The following is a 12114-nucleotide window of genomic DNA, read 5'->3' on the forward strand; positions in this document are numbered from 1 at the left end:
TCGTTGCCCTTCTCTGGACACACTGCTTGCCAGAAAGCAGCTCTGAAGGCAAGGACCCAGCAGGGATGTGGCACTGAGGGGCGCAGCTCAGCCTCAGCCTAGGGCTGAGTCAGGGAATGGTTGCATTCGGTGACCTTCACAGCCTTTTCCAACCGAAGTGATTCCATAGCTCCAGGTCTGTCACCCTCCAGCACACCCAAAGCTGCTTCCTCAGCGCTCTCGCTCCCTCTCGTGGCTCTGCACCACCGCACGGCAGCTCCCAGGGATGGTTTGCAGCATCTCTGTCCTGCCCAGCAGCTCCCAGGGATGGTTTGCAGCATCTCTGTCCTGCCCAGCAGGTCCTGGGGGTGGTTTGCAGCATCTCTGTCCTGCCCAGCAGCTCCCAGGGATGGTTTGCAGCATCTCTGCCCTGCCCAGCAGCTCCCAGGGATGGTTTGCAGCATCTCTGTCCTGCCCAGCAGCTCCTGGGGGTGGTTTGCAGCATCTCTGTCCTGCCCAGCAGCTCCCAGGGATGGTTTGCAGCATCTCTGCTCTGCCCAGCAGCTCCTGGGGGTGGTTTGCAGCATCTCTGTTCTGCCCAGCAGATCCTGGGGGTGGTTTGCAGCATCTCTGCTCTGCCCAGCAGCTCCTGGAGGTGGTTTGCAGCATCTCTGCCCTGCCCAGCAGCTCCCAGGGATGGTTTGCAGCATCTCTGCTCTGCCCAGCAGCTCCTGGAGGTGGTTTGCAGCATCTCTGCTCTGCCCAGCAGCTCCTGGGGGTGGTTTGCAGCACCTCTGCTCTGCCCAGCAGCTCCCACGTTTGAGATGAGAGCAGAGCAGATTGAAATTGGATGTGAGGAACAAGTTTTGCACCAGGAGGCTGCTGCATCACTGCAACAGGCTGCCCAGGGAGGTGGTTGAGGCTCCATGCCTGAAGATACTCAAGGTGAGGCTGGGCAAGGCTGTGAGCAACCTGCTCTGGTGGAGGATGCCCCTGCTGAGTGCAGGGGGTTGGATTGGATGAGCTTTGCAGGGTTTCCCTTTCCCTTCCCCTTTTCCTTCTGCTTCCCCTCCCCTTCTCCCTCTTCTTCTCCCTTTCCCTTCCCCTCCCTCTTCCTCTTCCCTTTCCCTTTCCCCTTCTCCTTCCCCTTCCTCTTTCCCTTTCCCTCCCCTTTCCCCTTCCTCTTTCCCTTCCCCTCCCCCTCCCCATCTCCTTCTCCCCTCCCACTCCCTCTTTCCCTTCCCCTCCCTCTTCCCCTTGCCCTTCCCCTCCATCTTTCCCTTTCCTCTTCTCCTTTTCCCTTCTCCTCCCCCTTCCCCTTCCCCCTCCCCTTTTCCCTTCCCCTTTTCCTCTCATTTCCAGCCTTCCTTGTTCCATTCCCTCACCCAGGAGGTGGAACAGACCCTACAATCCCCCAGGATTCAGTTGCCTGAAGGCAGCCATGCACAGGCAGTTCATCTCCCCGCGGTACATGAGCTGCCCTGGTGGGGCTGCCAGGTCTGACAGGAGCCATTTGGTTGAGCTGTTGGATCTGCAGAGTGACAGCTGGAGGCCTGCAGGGCTGCCAGATGGTGCCAAAAGTGGCACAATTCACCCATTTCAGCAGGGAGAGGGCTTGGAAAGCAGCAGAGCAGCCTCTTGGGGGCTGTCAGTGTGTTGTTAGCAGGTGGCCTGGAACGAGCAGGGCAGATCAGTGGCAGAGAGGAGCCAGCCTGGGCCCTCCATGCATTTCAGAGATCCATTTCCAGCCAGCTTTGGTCTGAAGCAGAGGATCACAGAATGCTTTAGATTGGAAGACCTTTGGTTTGGGTTGGAAGTGACCTCCAAAGCTCATCAGTCCAACCCCTGCAGTCCAGCAGGGACATCCTCAGCTGAAGCAGGTTGCTCAGAGCCCCAAACAACCTCAGCTGGAATGGTTCCAGGGATGAGGTTTCTACCACTTCTCTGGACAACCTGGGCCAGGCTCTCCTCAGCCTCAGTGTCCGACATTTCTCCCTTCTCTCCAGTCTGAATCTCTCTCTGTTTAGTTCACACCATCACCCCTTGCCCTGACACTAGAGGACTTCTACTGCCTGAAGGGGTCCTGCAAGGAGGCTGCAGAAGGACTGTTTGCAAAGGTCTGCAGTGATAGAATGAGAGGCAGTGGTGTGAAATGAGAGATTTGGATGTGAGGAACAAGTTCTGCACCAAATCTCTTCCAACCCAAACCATTCCTTCCTCATCTCCAGTCTCAGTCTGCCTTTGTCCAGCTCAAAGCCACTGCCCCTCCTTCTGCCACTGCCAGCCCTTGTTGAAACTCCCTCCCCAGCTCTCCAGCAGCTTCTTCAGGTACTGGGAGGATGCTTTACGGTCTCCCTGGAGCCTTCTCTTCTCCCTGGAGGTGTTGAAGCCAAGCCTGGCTGGGGCACTTGGTGCCATGGTCTGGTTGATTGGCTAGGGCTGGATGCTAGGTTGGGCTGGATGAGCTTGGAGCTCTCTTCCAACCTGCTTGGTTCTGTGATTCTAACAAAGAGGTGTCTCTGGGCTTTGACAGGCTCCCTCAGGTATCTCCAGGGCCTGAGGCTTTATCTGCAGGGTGGCTGCCACCTGCCAGCACAAACCTGCTCTAAAGCCTTGTTGAGTTGAGGGAACCTGAGGGATTTTCCAGCTGCCTGCTCAGATTTCCCCACACAGGGAGCAGATGCACAATGGGTGTTGTGAGCACCTTGAGCTCAAAAGCCACCACACCACAAACTAAATCAAAGGAGGATGAGTGCCTCCCACCTCATTCTCTTTCCCTACCCAAATCCATTAGGATGCTGCATCCTTTTCAGTTCCTCTTCTCTTCCTCCTGCTAATGCCCTTGTGTCTAACAGGAGCTCTGTGGTAAAGGGTTGGACTTGATGATCTGTGAGGTCTCTTCCAACCCTGATGATACTGTGATACTGTGATACTGTGATATCTGCTGCTGAAGCTCTTCTAAAGCTGGGTGGTTTGGGTCATAGAATCATAGAATTACAGTCTAGAATCATAAAATCATAGGTCTGAGATGGGACCTCTAAAGCTCATCCAGCCCAACCCCCTGCACTCAGCAGGGATATCCTCCACCAGAGTAGGCTGCTCACAGCCTTGCCCAGCCTCACCTTGAATATCTCCAGGCATGAAGCCTCAACCATCTCCCTGGGCAGCCTGTTGCAGTGTTGCAGCAGCCTCCTGGTGCAGAACTTGTTCCTCACATCCAATCTCAATCTGCTTTGCTCTCATTTCAAACCACTGCCCTCATCCTGGCCCTGCAGGCCTTTGCAAACAGTCCCTCTGCAGCCTTCTTGTTGCCGCTTCAGGCACTCAAAGGCTGCTATTAGGTCTCCCTGGAGCCTTCTCCAGGCTGAACACCCTGAGCTCCCTCAGCCTGCACCCACAGCAGAGGTTCTCCAGCCCCCTGATCGTATTTGTAGCCTCCTGATGGAGACATCAGGCCCATGTCCTCCCTGTGCAGTGTAGTGAGTTGTGTTACACAGCCAGCACAGAACAGGTTCTCTTGGTGATGAAGACACAGCCAGATGGGACCTTGGAATGTCCCAGTGGCAGGGAGCACTCTGGGTATTTCATACCTAACTCCAGTGTGTTTAAGCCCTTCACTAAGAACACTAAGGAACATGTGAGGAGGATTTTGCCTTGCACACAAAGGTTCAGGAGGCAAGGGTGAAGCACAGAAGTGAGATTCTTGTTGATAGAAGAAAGAGAAGAGTGGTGGCTGGACAGAAGGCATCAAAGTGCATTTTTATGGTACCCAAACCAGAAGGAGAATAAAAACAACCTTTTAAAGTGCAGTAAAAAAGTCTCTTTCAGCTGCTGTTTGCCAGAAGATTCTTTCACCAAGCACACTGTTTCCTAATGACCTGCAGCACTGTCTTGAGAACCTCCTCCTTGCAGGGGCTGGCATCAATCTCTTGGCAGGCAGGATTCAGCATCCTCCTGTAGGACTCCTCAACTCTAGGCAAAAACAAAAGGAGAAAAATTAAGGAGAAGTTATCACAGAATCACAGAATGAAGCTAGTAGGAAAAGGCCTCTAGGACCATCCAGTCCAAGCTATCACCTGCTAATTATTTAACCCACAGAATCATCATAGGATCAAGCAGGTTGGAAGAGACCTCCAAGCTCATCCAGCCCAACCTAGCACCCAGCCCTAGCCAATCAGCCAGACCATGGCACTAAGTGCCCCAGCCAGGCTTGGCATCAACACCTCCAGGCATGGCAATTCCACCACCTCCCTGGGCAGCCCATTCCAATGCCAATCACTCTCTCTGACAACAACTTCCTCCTAACTCCCCGACTAGACCTCCCCTGCCACAACTTAAGGCTGTGGCCCCTTGTTCTGTCCCTAATTGCCTAGGAGCAGAGCCCAACCCCACCTGGCTACAGCCTCCCTTCAGGCAGCTGCAGACAGCAATGAGCTCTGCCCTGAGCCTCCTCTGCTGCAGGCCAAACACCCCCAGCTCCCTCAGCCTCTCCTCACAGGGCTCTGCTCCAGGACCCTCCCCAGCCTTGCTGCCCTGCTCTCAACACCTTCCAGCACCTCAACATCTCTCTTCAATGCAGGAGCCCACAACTGGACACAGCACTCCAGGGGTGGCCTGAGCAGTGCTGAGCACAGGGGCACAAGAACCTCCCTTGTCCTGCTGCCCACACTGCTCCTCAGCCAGCCCAGGATGCCATTGGCTCTGCTGCCCACCTGGGCACTGCTGCCTCAGCTTCAGCTCCTCTCTCCCAGCACCCCCAGCTCCCTCTCTGCCTGCCTGCTCTCAACCACTCTGGCCCCAGCCTCTAGTGCTGCTTGGGGTTGTTGTGGCCAAAGTGTAGAACCCTGCACTTGGCCTTCTTCAATCTCATCTCATGGCCTCTGCCCACCCATCCAGCCTGGCCAGCTCCCTCTGCAGGGCTCTCCTACCCTCCAGCTGTTCCACACCTGCTCCTAGCTTGCTGCCATCTGCAAACTCACTGATGCAGGACTCAATGCCCTGCTCCAGATCATCAATAAAGATATTGCACAGGACTGTGCCCAGCACTGATCCCTGGGGCACAGCACCAGTGCCAGCTGGCTGTGGCACCATTCACCATGGCACTAAATGCCTCATCCAGCCTCCTTTTAAACACCTCCAGGGATGAGGACACCGCCACCACCTCCCTGGGCAGCCCATTCCCATGCCAATCACTCTTGCTGTGAAGAACTTTCTCCTAACATCCAGCCAGAACCTGCCCTGAACCCAACCCAAAAGCTCTAACAGGCAATCCTGGTCCCAGCAACATCAGTGGGACATTGTCACTGATCCCACAGGAGCCCAGGTTGCCTGCATCCTCTTATCCCTCCCTGATGTACCTAGAGGGGTCTCCAAGAGGGCTGGGGAGGGACTATTGACAAGGTCTTGTCATGACAGGAGGAGGAGGAATGGGTTTAAAGTGTCAGAGGGGAGATTGAGAGTGGAGAGGAGGAAGAAGTTGTTTGCAGTGAGGGTGGTGAGACCTTGGCACAGGTGGAGAGTGGTGAGACACTGGCACAGGTTGCCCAGGGAGGTTGTGGAGCACAGAAGCACAGAATGTGATCAAAGATCACATTCTGTGCTTCTGTGCTCCACAACCTCCCTGGAGGTGTTGAGGACCAGACTGGATGAGGCCTCGAGCGACCTGTTCTAATGAGAGGTGTCCCTGCCTATGACTGAGGAGCTGGAACTGGCTGACCTTTGAGCTCCTTTCCAACCTAAACCACTCTGTGTTTCCATGGTTCTGTGCTTCCCTGCCTACCTCTGACGGAACAAGCTGTTAGCTTCCAGCTCTGCTTCTTCCTTGGTCTTCTCCAGCCCTCGATGCCGAAGCCTCCGGACGCGCTCCTCGGGGTCGACAGTCAGAAGGAGAACAAGATCTGGTCTGAGGAGATCCTCAGGCCATTGGTACACCACATCCTGTGCTGGTGGCAGATCCTGGACTTGCCCATTGATCTCAGTGGCAATGGTGTAGGCAGCTGTGCTGTGCCAGTATCTGCCAGGAGAATGCAGAGAGGCATCTTAAAGAGGACAGGAATTGCTCAGTAATGCTGGGAGAGATGAAGGTTCACCCATGACAAGGGCAGCAAAGGTGAGGTGGGGGGCACTGATTTTAGAAGGGAAATGCAATGAGTAACTGAGGTTGTTTAGTCTGGAGAGGAGGAGGCTGAGAGGAGACCTTAGAATCATAGAATCAAGTAGGTTGGAAGAGACCTCCAAGCTCAGCCAGCCCAACCTAGCACCCAGCCCTGGCCAATCAACCAGACCATGGCACTAAGTGCCCCAGTCCGGCTTTGCTTCAACACCTCCAGGGATGGAGACTCCACCACCTCCCTGGGCAGCCCATTCCAATGGCAATCACAGGATCACAGTATATTAGGGGTTGGAAGGGACCCAAGGAGATCATCCAGTCCAACACCCCTGCCAGAGCTGGACCACACAATCTGGCAGAGGAACACATCATACAAGCCTGGAAAGGCTCCACAGAAGGAGACTCCACAACCTCTCTGGACAGCCTGTGCCAGTGCTCTGGGACCCTTCCAGTCAAGAAGTTGCCCCTTGTGTTGAGCTGGAGCCTCCTGTGCTGCAGATTCCATCCATTGCTCCTTGTCCTATCCCAGGGAGCAGAGCCTGTCACCCCCTCTCCTGACCCCCAGCCCTCAGATAGTTATAGACATTGATTAAATTCACTCTCAGTCTTCTCTTCTCCAGACTAAGCAGCCCCAGGTCCCTCAGCCTCTCGTCATCAGGCAGTGCTCCAGCCCCCTCATCATCCTCATAGCTCTCCACTGGGCTCTCTCCAGCAGATCCCTGTCCTTCTGAAACTGGGGAGCCCCAAGCTCAAGTACTCGAGATGAGGTCTCAGCAGGACAGAGTAGAGGGGGAGGAGAACCTGCCTTGATCTGCTGGACACACTCCACTTAATGCCCTCCAGGACCCCACTGGCCCTCTTGGCCACAAGGGCACATTGCTGTGCCATGGATGTTCTCCACCAGCACCCCCAGGTGCCTCTCCACAGGGCTGCTCTCCAGCAGTCACCTCCCAGTCTGTACTGGTGCAGTTTATTCTTGCTCCCCAGGTGCAGGACTCTGCACTTGTCCTTGTTGAACCTCATCTGGCTTCTCTGTGCCCAGCTCTCCAGTCTGTGCAGGTCTCTCTGGATGGCAGCACAGCCTTCAGCTGGATCAGCCAAGCCTCCCAGCTTGGTGTCGTCAGCAAACTTGCTGAGCAGACTCTGTCTGTCTGTATGTATCCTCATCAATGACATTGATGAAGAAGTTGAACAGGACTGGACCCAGCACTGATGCCTGAGGGACTCCACTGGTTACAGCTCTCCATCTGGACCTGGCACCATTGATCATCACTCTTTAAACTCTACCTTGTAACCAGAGCCAATCACTCTCTGGGAAGAACTTTCTCTTAACATCCAGCCTCAACCTCCCCTGGCACCTCTTGAGGCTGTATCCCCTTGTTCTGTTGCTGGTTGCCTGGGAGAAGAGCCCAACCCCACCTGATTAAGAAGAAGCCCCCCAGGTTGGAATGAAAATGGATTTGGTGTTGATTTGGCACTTTCATTAATGTCAATGCAAAGCAGATCAAGGTAAACTCACCCAGCAAGTGTGCAGTGCTCACACCTTCTGGCTCCTTGCAACTCCCTGAGAGGAAGCTGAGCCAGGGAGGTGGCTGAATGCCTATTACAGAGGGGTTACAGAGTGGCAGAGCTGTGGTGCCTCATGAGGGCCATAGATTAGCCCCAACCTGGGCAGAGTTAGAGAATGGTTGGATTCAGTGACCTGGAAGGTCTATTCCCAACCAAAACTATTCTCTGATTCCATCTTTTGCTCTAACACCCTGTGCTACTCTGCAGCCTATAAAGACAGCTCAGTTGTGGCCCTTCAGTATCTGAAGGGGGCTACAAGAAAGCTGGGGAGGGACTTTTAAGGCTGTCAGGTAGGGACAGGAGTGGAGGGAATGGAACCAAGCTAGAAATGGGGAGATTCAGACTGGATGTGAGGAAGAAGTTGTTCAGCATGAGGCTGGTGAGAGCCTGGAAGGGGCTGCCCAGGAAGGTGGTGGAAGCCTCATCTCTGGAATGTTTAAGGCCAGGCTGGATGAGGCTGTGACCAGCCTGATCTAGTGTGAGGTGTCCCTGGGCATGGCAGGGAGGTTGGAACTGGCTGATCCTTGTGGTCCAACTCTGACTAATTCTATGATTCTAATTTGCTTGATGACTACAAGCAGCACTTCCAAACCAGAGGAATCCCAGAGACTGTCCCTGAGGACTTCTCCTGGTAGCCCTGAACGGCTTCATAATGGCACCAACAGAAGAATGCTCCTGAAAGACACAAACCTGTCCACGATGACAGGTGCCTGAGTGGATGCCTTTGCTATTTCTGATGCCAGAATGTAGTTGCCTGCAGCATAAAAAGCTCTTTTAAAAGGTGCTGGCTCCTCATCAAATATGGTCCTCCACTGGCTGATGCAGGCTGGTGGGGACCTCAGGAGAACGCCGTTGAGGGTGTCCTTAACAGACTGGGTGAGAGTGGTCTTGCCTGGTTTTAGAGAAGGGAGGAAAACAAAAGATGTGTTATTTTACACAGCAGATACAACCTGAGCCTTAAAAAACTGGACAGTGCTCCAAATCTGGTCTGCAGCAGCACATAGAAACACAGAATCAAGCAGGTTGGAAGAGAGCTCCAAGCTCATCCAGCCCAACCTAGCACCCAGCCCTGGCCAATCAACCAGACCATGGCACTAAGTGCCCCAGCCAGGCTTGGCTTCAACACCTCCAGGGATGGCAACTCCACCACCTCCCTGGGCAGCCCATTCCAATGCCAATCACTCTCTCTGACAACAACTTCCTCCTAACATCCAGCCTCAACCTGCCCTGGCACAGCTTGAGGCTGTGTCCCCTTGCCTGGCAGAAGAGCCCAACCCCACCTGGCTACAGCCTCCCTTCAGGGAGCTGCAGACAGCAATGAGCTCTGCCCTGAGCCTCCTCTGCTGCAGGCCAAACACCCCCAGCTCCCTCAGCCTCTCCTCACAGGGCTCTGCTCCAGGACCCTCCCCAGCCTTGCTGCCCTGCTCCAAACACTTTCCAGCACCTCAACATCTCTCTTCAATTCAGGAGCCCACAACTGGACACAGCACTCCAGGGGTGGCCTGAGCAGTGCTGAGCACAGAGGCACAAGAACCTCCCTTGTCCTGCTGCCCACACTGCTCCTGAGCCAGCCCAGGGTGCCATGTTCTACCTTGACTGTGCAACCCTGGGATCACCATAGAGTGACAGAATGTCAGGTTGGAAGGGCTCCCCCACATCACCTGCTCCAACCTTTCTAGGTTTTCAGTGGGAAATGACTGTCTGGTTGCAGGAGTTGCTGCTCCACAGCAGAGCTCAGAGGGTCATGATCAATGATGAAGAGCCCATTTGGAAGACCTGTAAGTAGAGGTGTTCCCCCACAGGTCAGTATTGGGTCCAGTCTTACTCAGTATCTTCATCAACAACCTGGGTGAGGGCATAGAGGGGACCCTCAGCCAGTCTGATGGTGACACCAATCTGGGAGGAGTGGCTGACACCTCACCAGGCTGTGCTGCCATTCAGTGAGACCTGGGCAAACTGGAGAGCTGGGCAGAGGGGGAACCTCATGGGGTTTAACAAGGGCAACTCTACAGTTCTGGAGCCCCCAACACAATGGAAGTGTTGAAGCCAGTCCAGAGGAGGCCATCAAGATGCTCAGAGGGCTGCAGAAGACCAACACCACCATGGGCACCAAGCCATGCCCCCAAGTGCCATGCCCATGTGTTCCTCAAACACCTCCAGGGATGGTGCTGGGCTGCAGCAAGAGCAGTGTGGGCAGCAGGGCAAGGGAGGGGATTCTGCCCCTTGGCTCTGCTCTCCTCACACCCCACCTGCACTCCTGGGGGCACTTCTGGAGCCCCCAGCACAAGCAGGACATGGAAGTGTTGGAGCCAGTCCAGAGGAGGCCACCAAGATGCTGAGAGGGCTGCAGCAGCTGTGCTGTGAGGAGAGGCTGAGAGAGTTGGGGCTGTGCAGGCTGGAGAAGAGAAGGCTTCCAGGAAACCTTGGGGTGGCCTTCCAGTATGTGAAGAGGGCTGCAGGAGGACTGGGGAGAGACTATTGACAAGGGCTTGTCATGAGAGGATGAGGGGGAGGAATGGGTTTGAAGTGTCAGAGGGGAGATTGGAAGTGGATGTTAGGAAGAAGTTGTTGGCAGTGATAGGGTGGTGAGACACTGGCACAGGTGGAGAGTGGTGAGACATTGGCACAGGTTGCCCAGGGAGGTTGTGGAGCACAGAAGCACAGAATGTGATCTTTGATCTTTGATCCCATTCTGTACTTCTGTGCTCCACAACCTCCCTGGAGATCTTCAGGACCAGGCTGGATGAGGCCTTGAGCAACCTGTTCTAGTGGGAGCTGTCCCTGCCTATGGCCGAGGGTTGGAACTAGCTGAGCTTTGAGCCCTCTCCCAACCTAAACCATTCCAAGATCCTGTGATTCTACAGTCACACAGCTGGGGAGGAACAATAAACTCCCTGCACCAGGACCAGTTAGGGGTTGACCTGCAGAGAGGTGGTGCTGAGGGCTACGGTTTAGCACCAGCCTCACCAGGGTTGGAGAATGGTTGGTGACTTCAAAGGTCTTGCCTGACCAAAAGGATCCCATGATAAGGAATCCAAGCACTCAATGAGCATAGGCAGATCTTAGGGTTGAGGTTGGAAGGGACCTCTGAGATCATCAGGTCCAAGCAGCTGAAATCTGTCACCAGTTTCCAAGCCACACGCAGGGCTGAAGGCTACAGTTACTCTTCTCTCCCAAGAGCTTCTCACCTGCAGCCCTTCAACCATCCCTTCCACTTACCTGTGGCATCCAGCCCCTCGAAAACCACCACGGGAAAGCCTCCTTTCTTCTGGTGCTCAGGACATTTGCCCAGCAGGTCGAGGAGTGCTCCAGCCTCTGGGATCCGTGGTGCGCACTGAAAGAGGAGGGAAATGAGCGAGAGGAGAAAGGAGTGCAGTGAAGGAGAGAAGAGAGGGAGAGGAAAGAGGAGAGAGGAGAAAGAAGGAGAGGAGTGGAGGAGAGAGAAGAATGGAGGAAAGGAGTGAAGGAGAGGAGACAGGACAAAGAAGGAGAGGTGAGAGGAGGAAGGAGAGGAGTGAAGCAGTGGGGAGAGGAGAAAGAAGGAGAGGTGAGAGGAAGGAGAGAAGTGAAGGAGTGGAGAGAGGAGAAAGAAGGAGAGGAGAGAAGGAGAGGAGACAGGAGAGAGGAGAAAGAAGGAGGAAAGGAGAGGAGAGAAGGAAAGGAGAGAGGACAGGAGTGAAGGAAAGAGAAGAGAGGAGAAAGGAGGAGTGAAGGATAGACAGGATAAAGAAAGAGAGGTGAGAGAAAGGAGAGGAGTGAAAGAGTGGAGAGAGGAGAAAGAAGGAGAGGAGAGAAGGAGTGGAGAGAAAAGGAGAGGTGAGAGAAGAAAGAAGAAGAGGAGTGAAGGAGTGGAGAGATTAGAGAGGAGAGGTGAGAAGGAGAGGGGACAGGAAAAAGAAGGAGAGGAGTGAAGGAGAGGAGTGAAGGAGAAGATAAAGAGAAAGAAGGAAAGGAATGGAGGAGAGGAGACAGGAGAGAGGAGAAGAGACGAAAGAGGAGAAATTTGAAAGGAGAGGAGTGAAGAAAAGGAAAGGAGAGAGGAGAAATAAAGGGAGGAGTGAAGAGGAGGAGAGATGAGAAAGGAGCAGTGAAGGAGAATGGAGAGGAGAGGAGAGGAGAGGAGAGGAGAGGAGAGGAGAGGGGAGGAGAGGAGAGGAGAGGAGAGGAGCGGAGCAAGGGACGAGGAAGACAGGAGAGGACGGGGAGAGGAAGCGCAGGGAAAACAGACCCTTCCCAGCCCCCCGGCTCACGGCCGCTGCCTGCCCCGCTGCCTGCGCAGCCGCAGAGGCCCCGGCGCAGTCTGAGCTCAGCGCCCCGCAGCCCCCCGGGCGGTCGCTCACCTCCCGCAGGCGAGCTCGGACGGCGGAGGCGGCCGGCGGCAGGGCGCGGCGGAGGCGGCGGTGTCCCGGCGAGCCCGGGGCGCAGCTCCGCAGCATGGCGGCTGGGAGCCGCGGGCG

At 55.0% G+C, this 12114-nt stretch overlaps 1 protein-coding gene across 1 annotated transcript; it reads right to left on the reverse strand.

Annotated features, from left to right (window-relative positions):
- Positions 1–3661: 3661 nt before the first annotated feature.
- CMPK2 (cytidine/uridine monophosphate kinase 2) lies at positions 3662–12114 on the reverse strand. Its single transcript, XM_064146758.1, has 5 exons — positions 11998–12114; positions 10877–10991; positions 8348–8549; positions 5759–5992; positions 3662–3951 (listed from the first exon to the last, which is right to left on the reverse strand). The coding sequence occupies exons 1-5, from the start codon at positions 12091–12093 to the stop codon at positions 3831–3833; spliced, it is 768 nt and encodes a 255-aa protein (XP_064002828.1). The 5' UTR covers positions 12094–12114; the 3' UTR covers positions 3662–3830.

Source organism: Pogoniulus pusillus, chromosome 7 (genome assembly GCF_015220805.1).
Source record: "Pogoniulus pusillus isolate bPogPus1 chromosome 7, bPogPus1.pri, whole genome shotgun sequence".
Lineage (NCBI taxonomy): Eukaryota > Metazoa > Chordata > Aves > Piciformes > Lybiidae > Pogoniulus > Pogoniulus pusillus.

Bases quoted from the DNA above. Each gene is read 5' to 3' on its own strand.
- CMPK2 (XM_064146758.1), bottom strand. From the start codon at position 12,093: ATGCTGCGGAGCTGCGCCCCGGGCTCGCCGGGACACCGCCGCCTCCGC. The intron at 8,550-10,876 runs GTAAGTGGAAGG...CTCTAAAACCAG, and splicing joins CGAGGGGCTGGATGCCACAG to GCAAGACCACTCTCACCCAG. The intron at 5,993-8,347 runs GTTTGTGTCTTT...TTCTCCTGGCAG, and splicing joins GCACCTGTCATCGTGGACAG to ATACTGGCACAGCACAGCTG.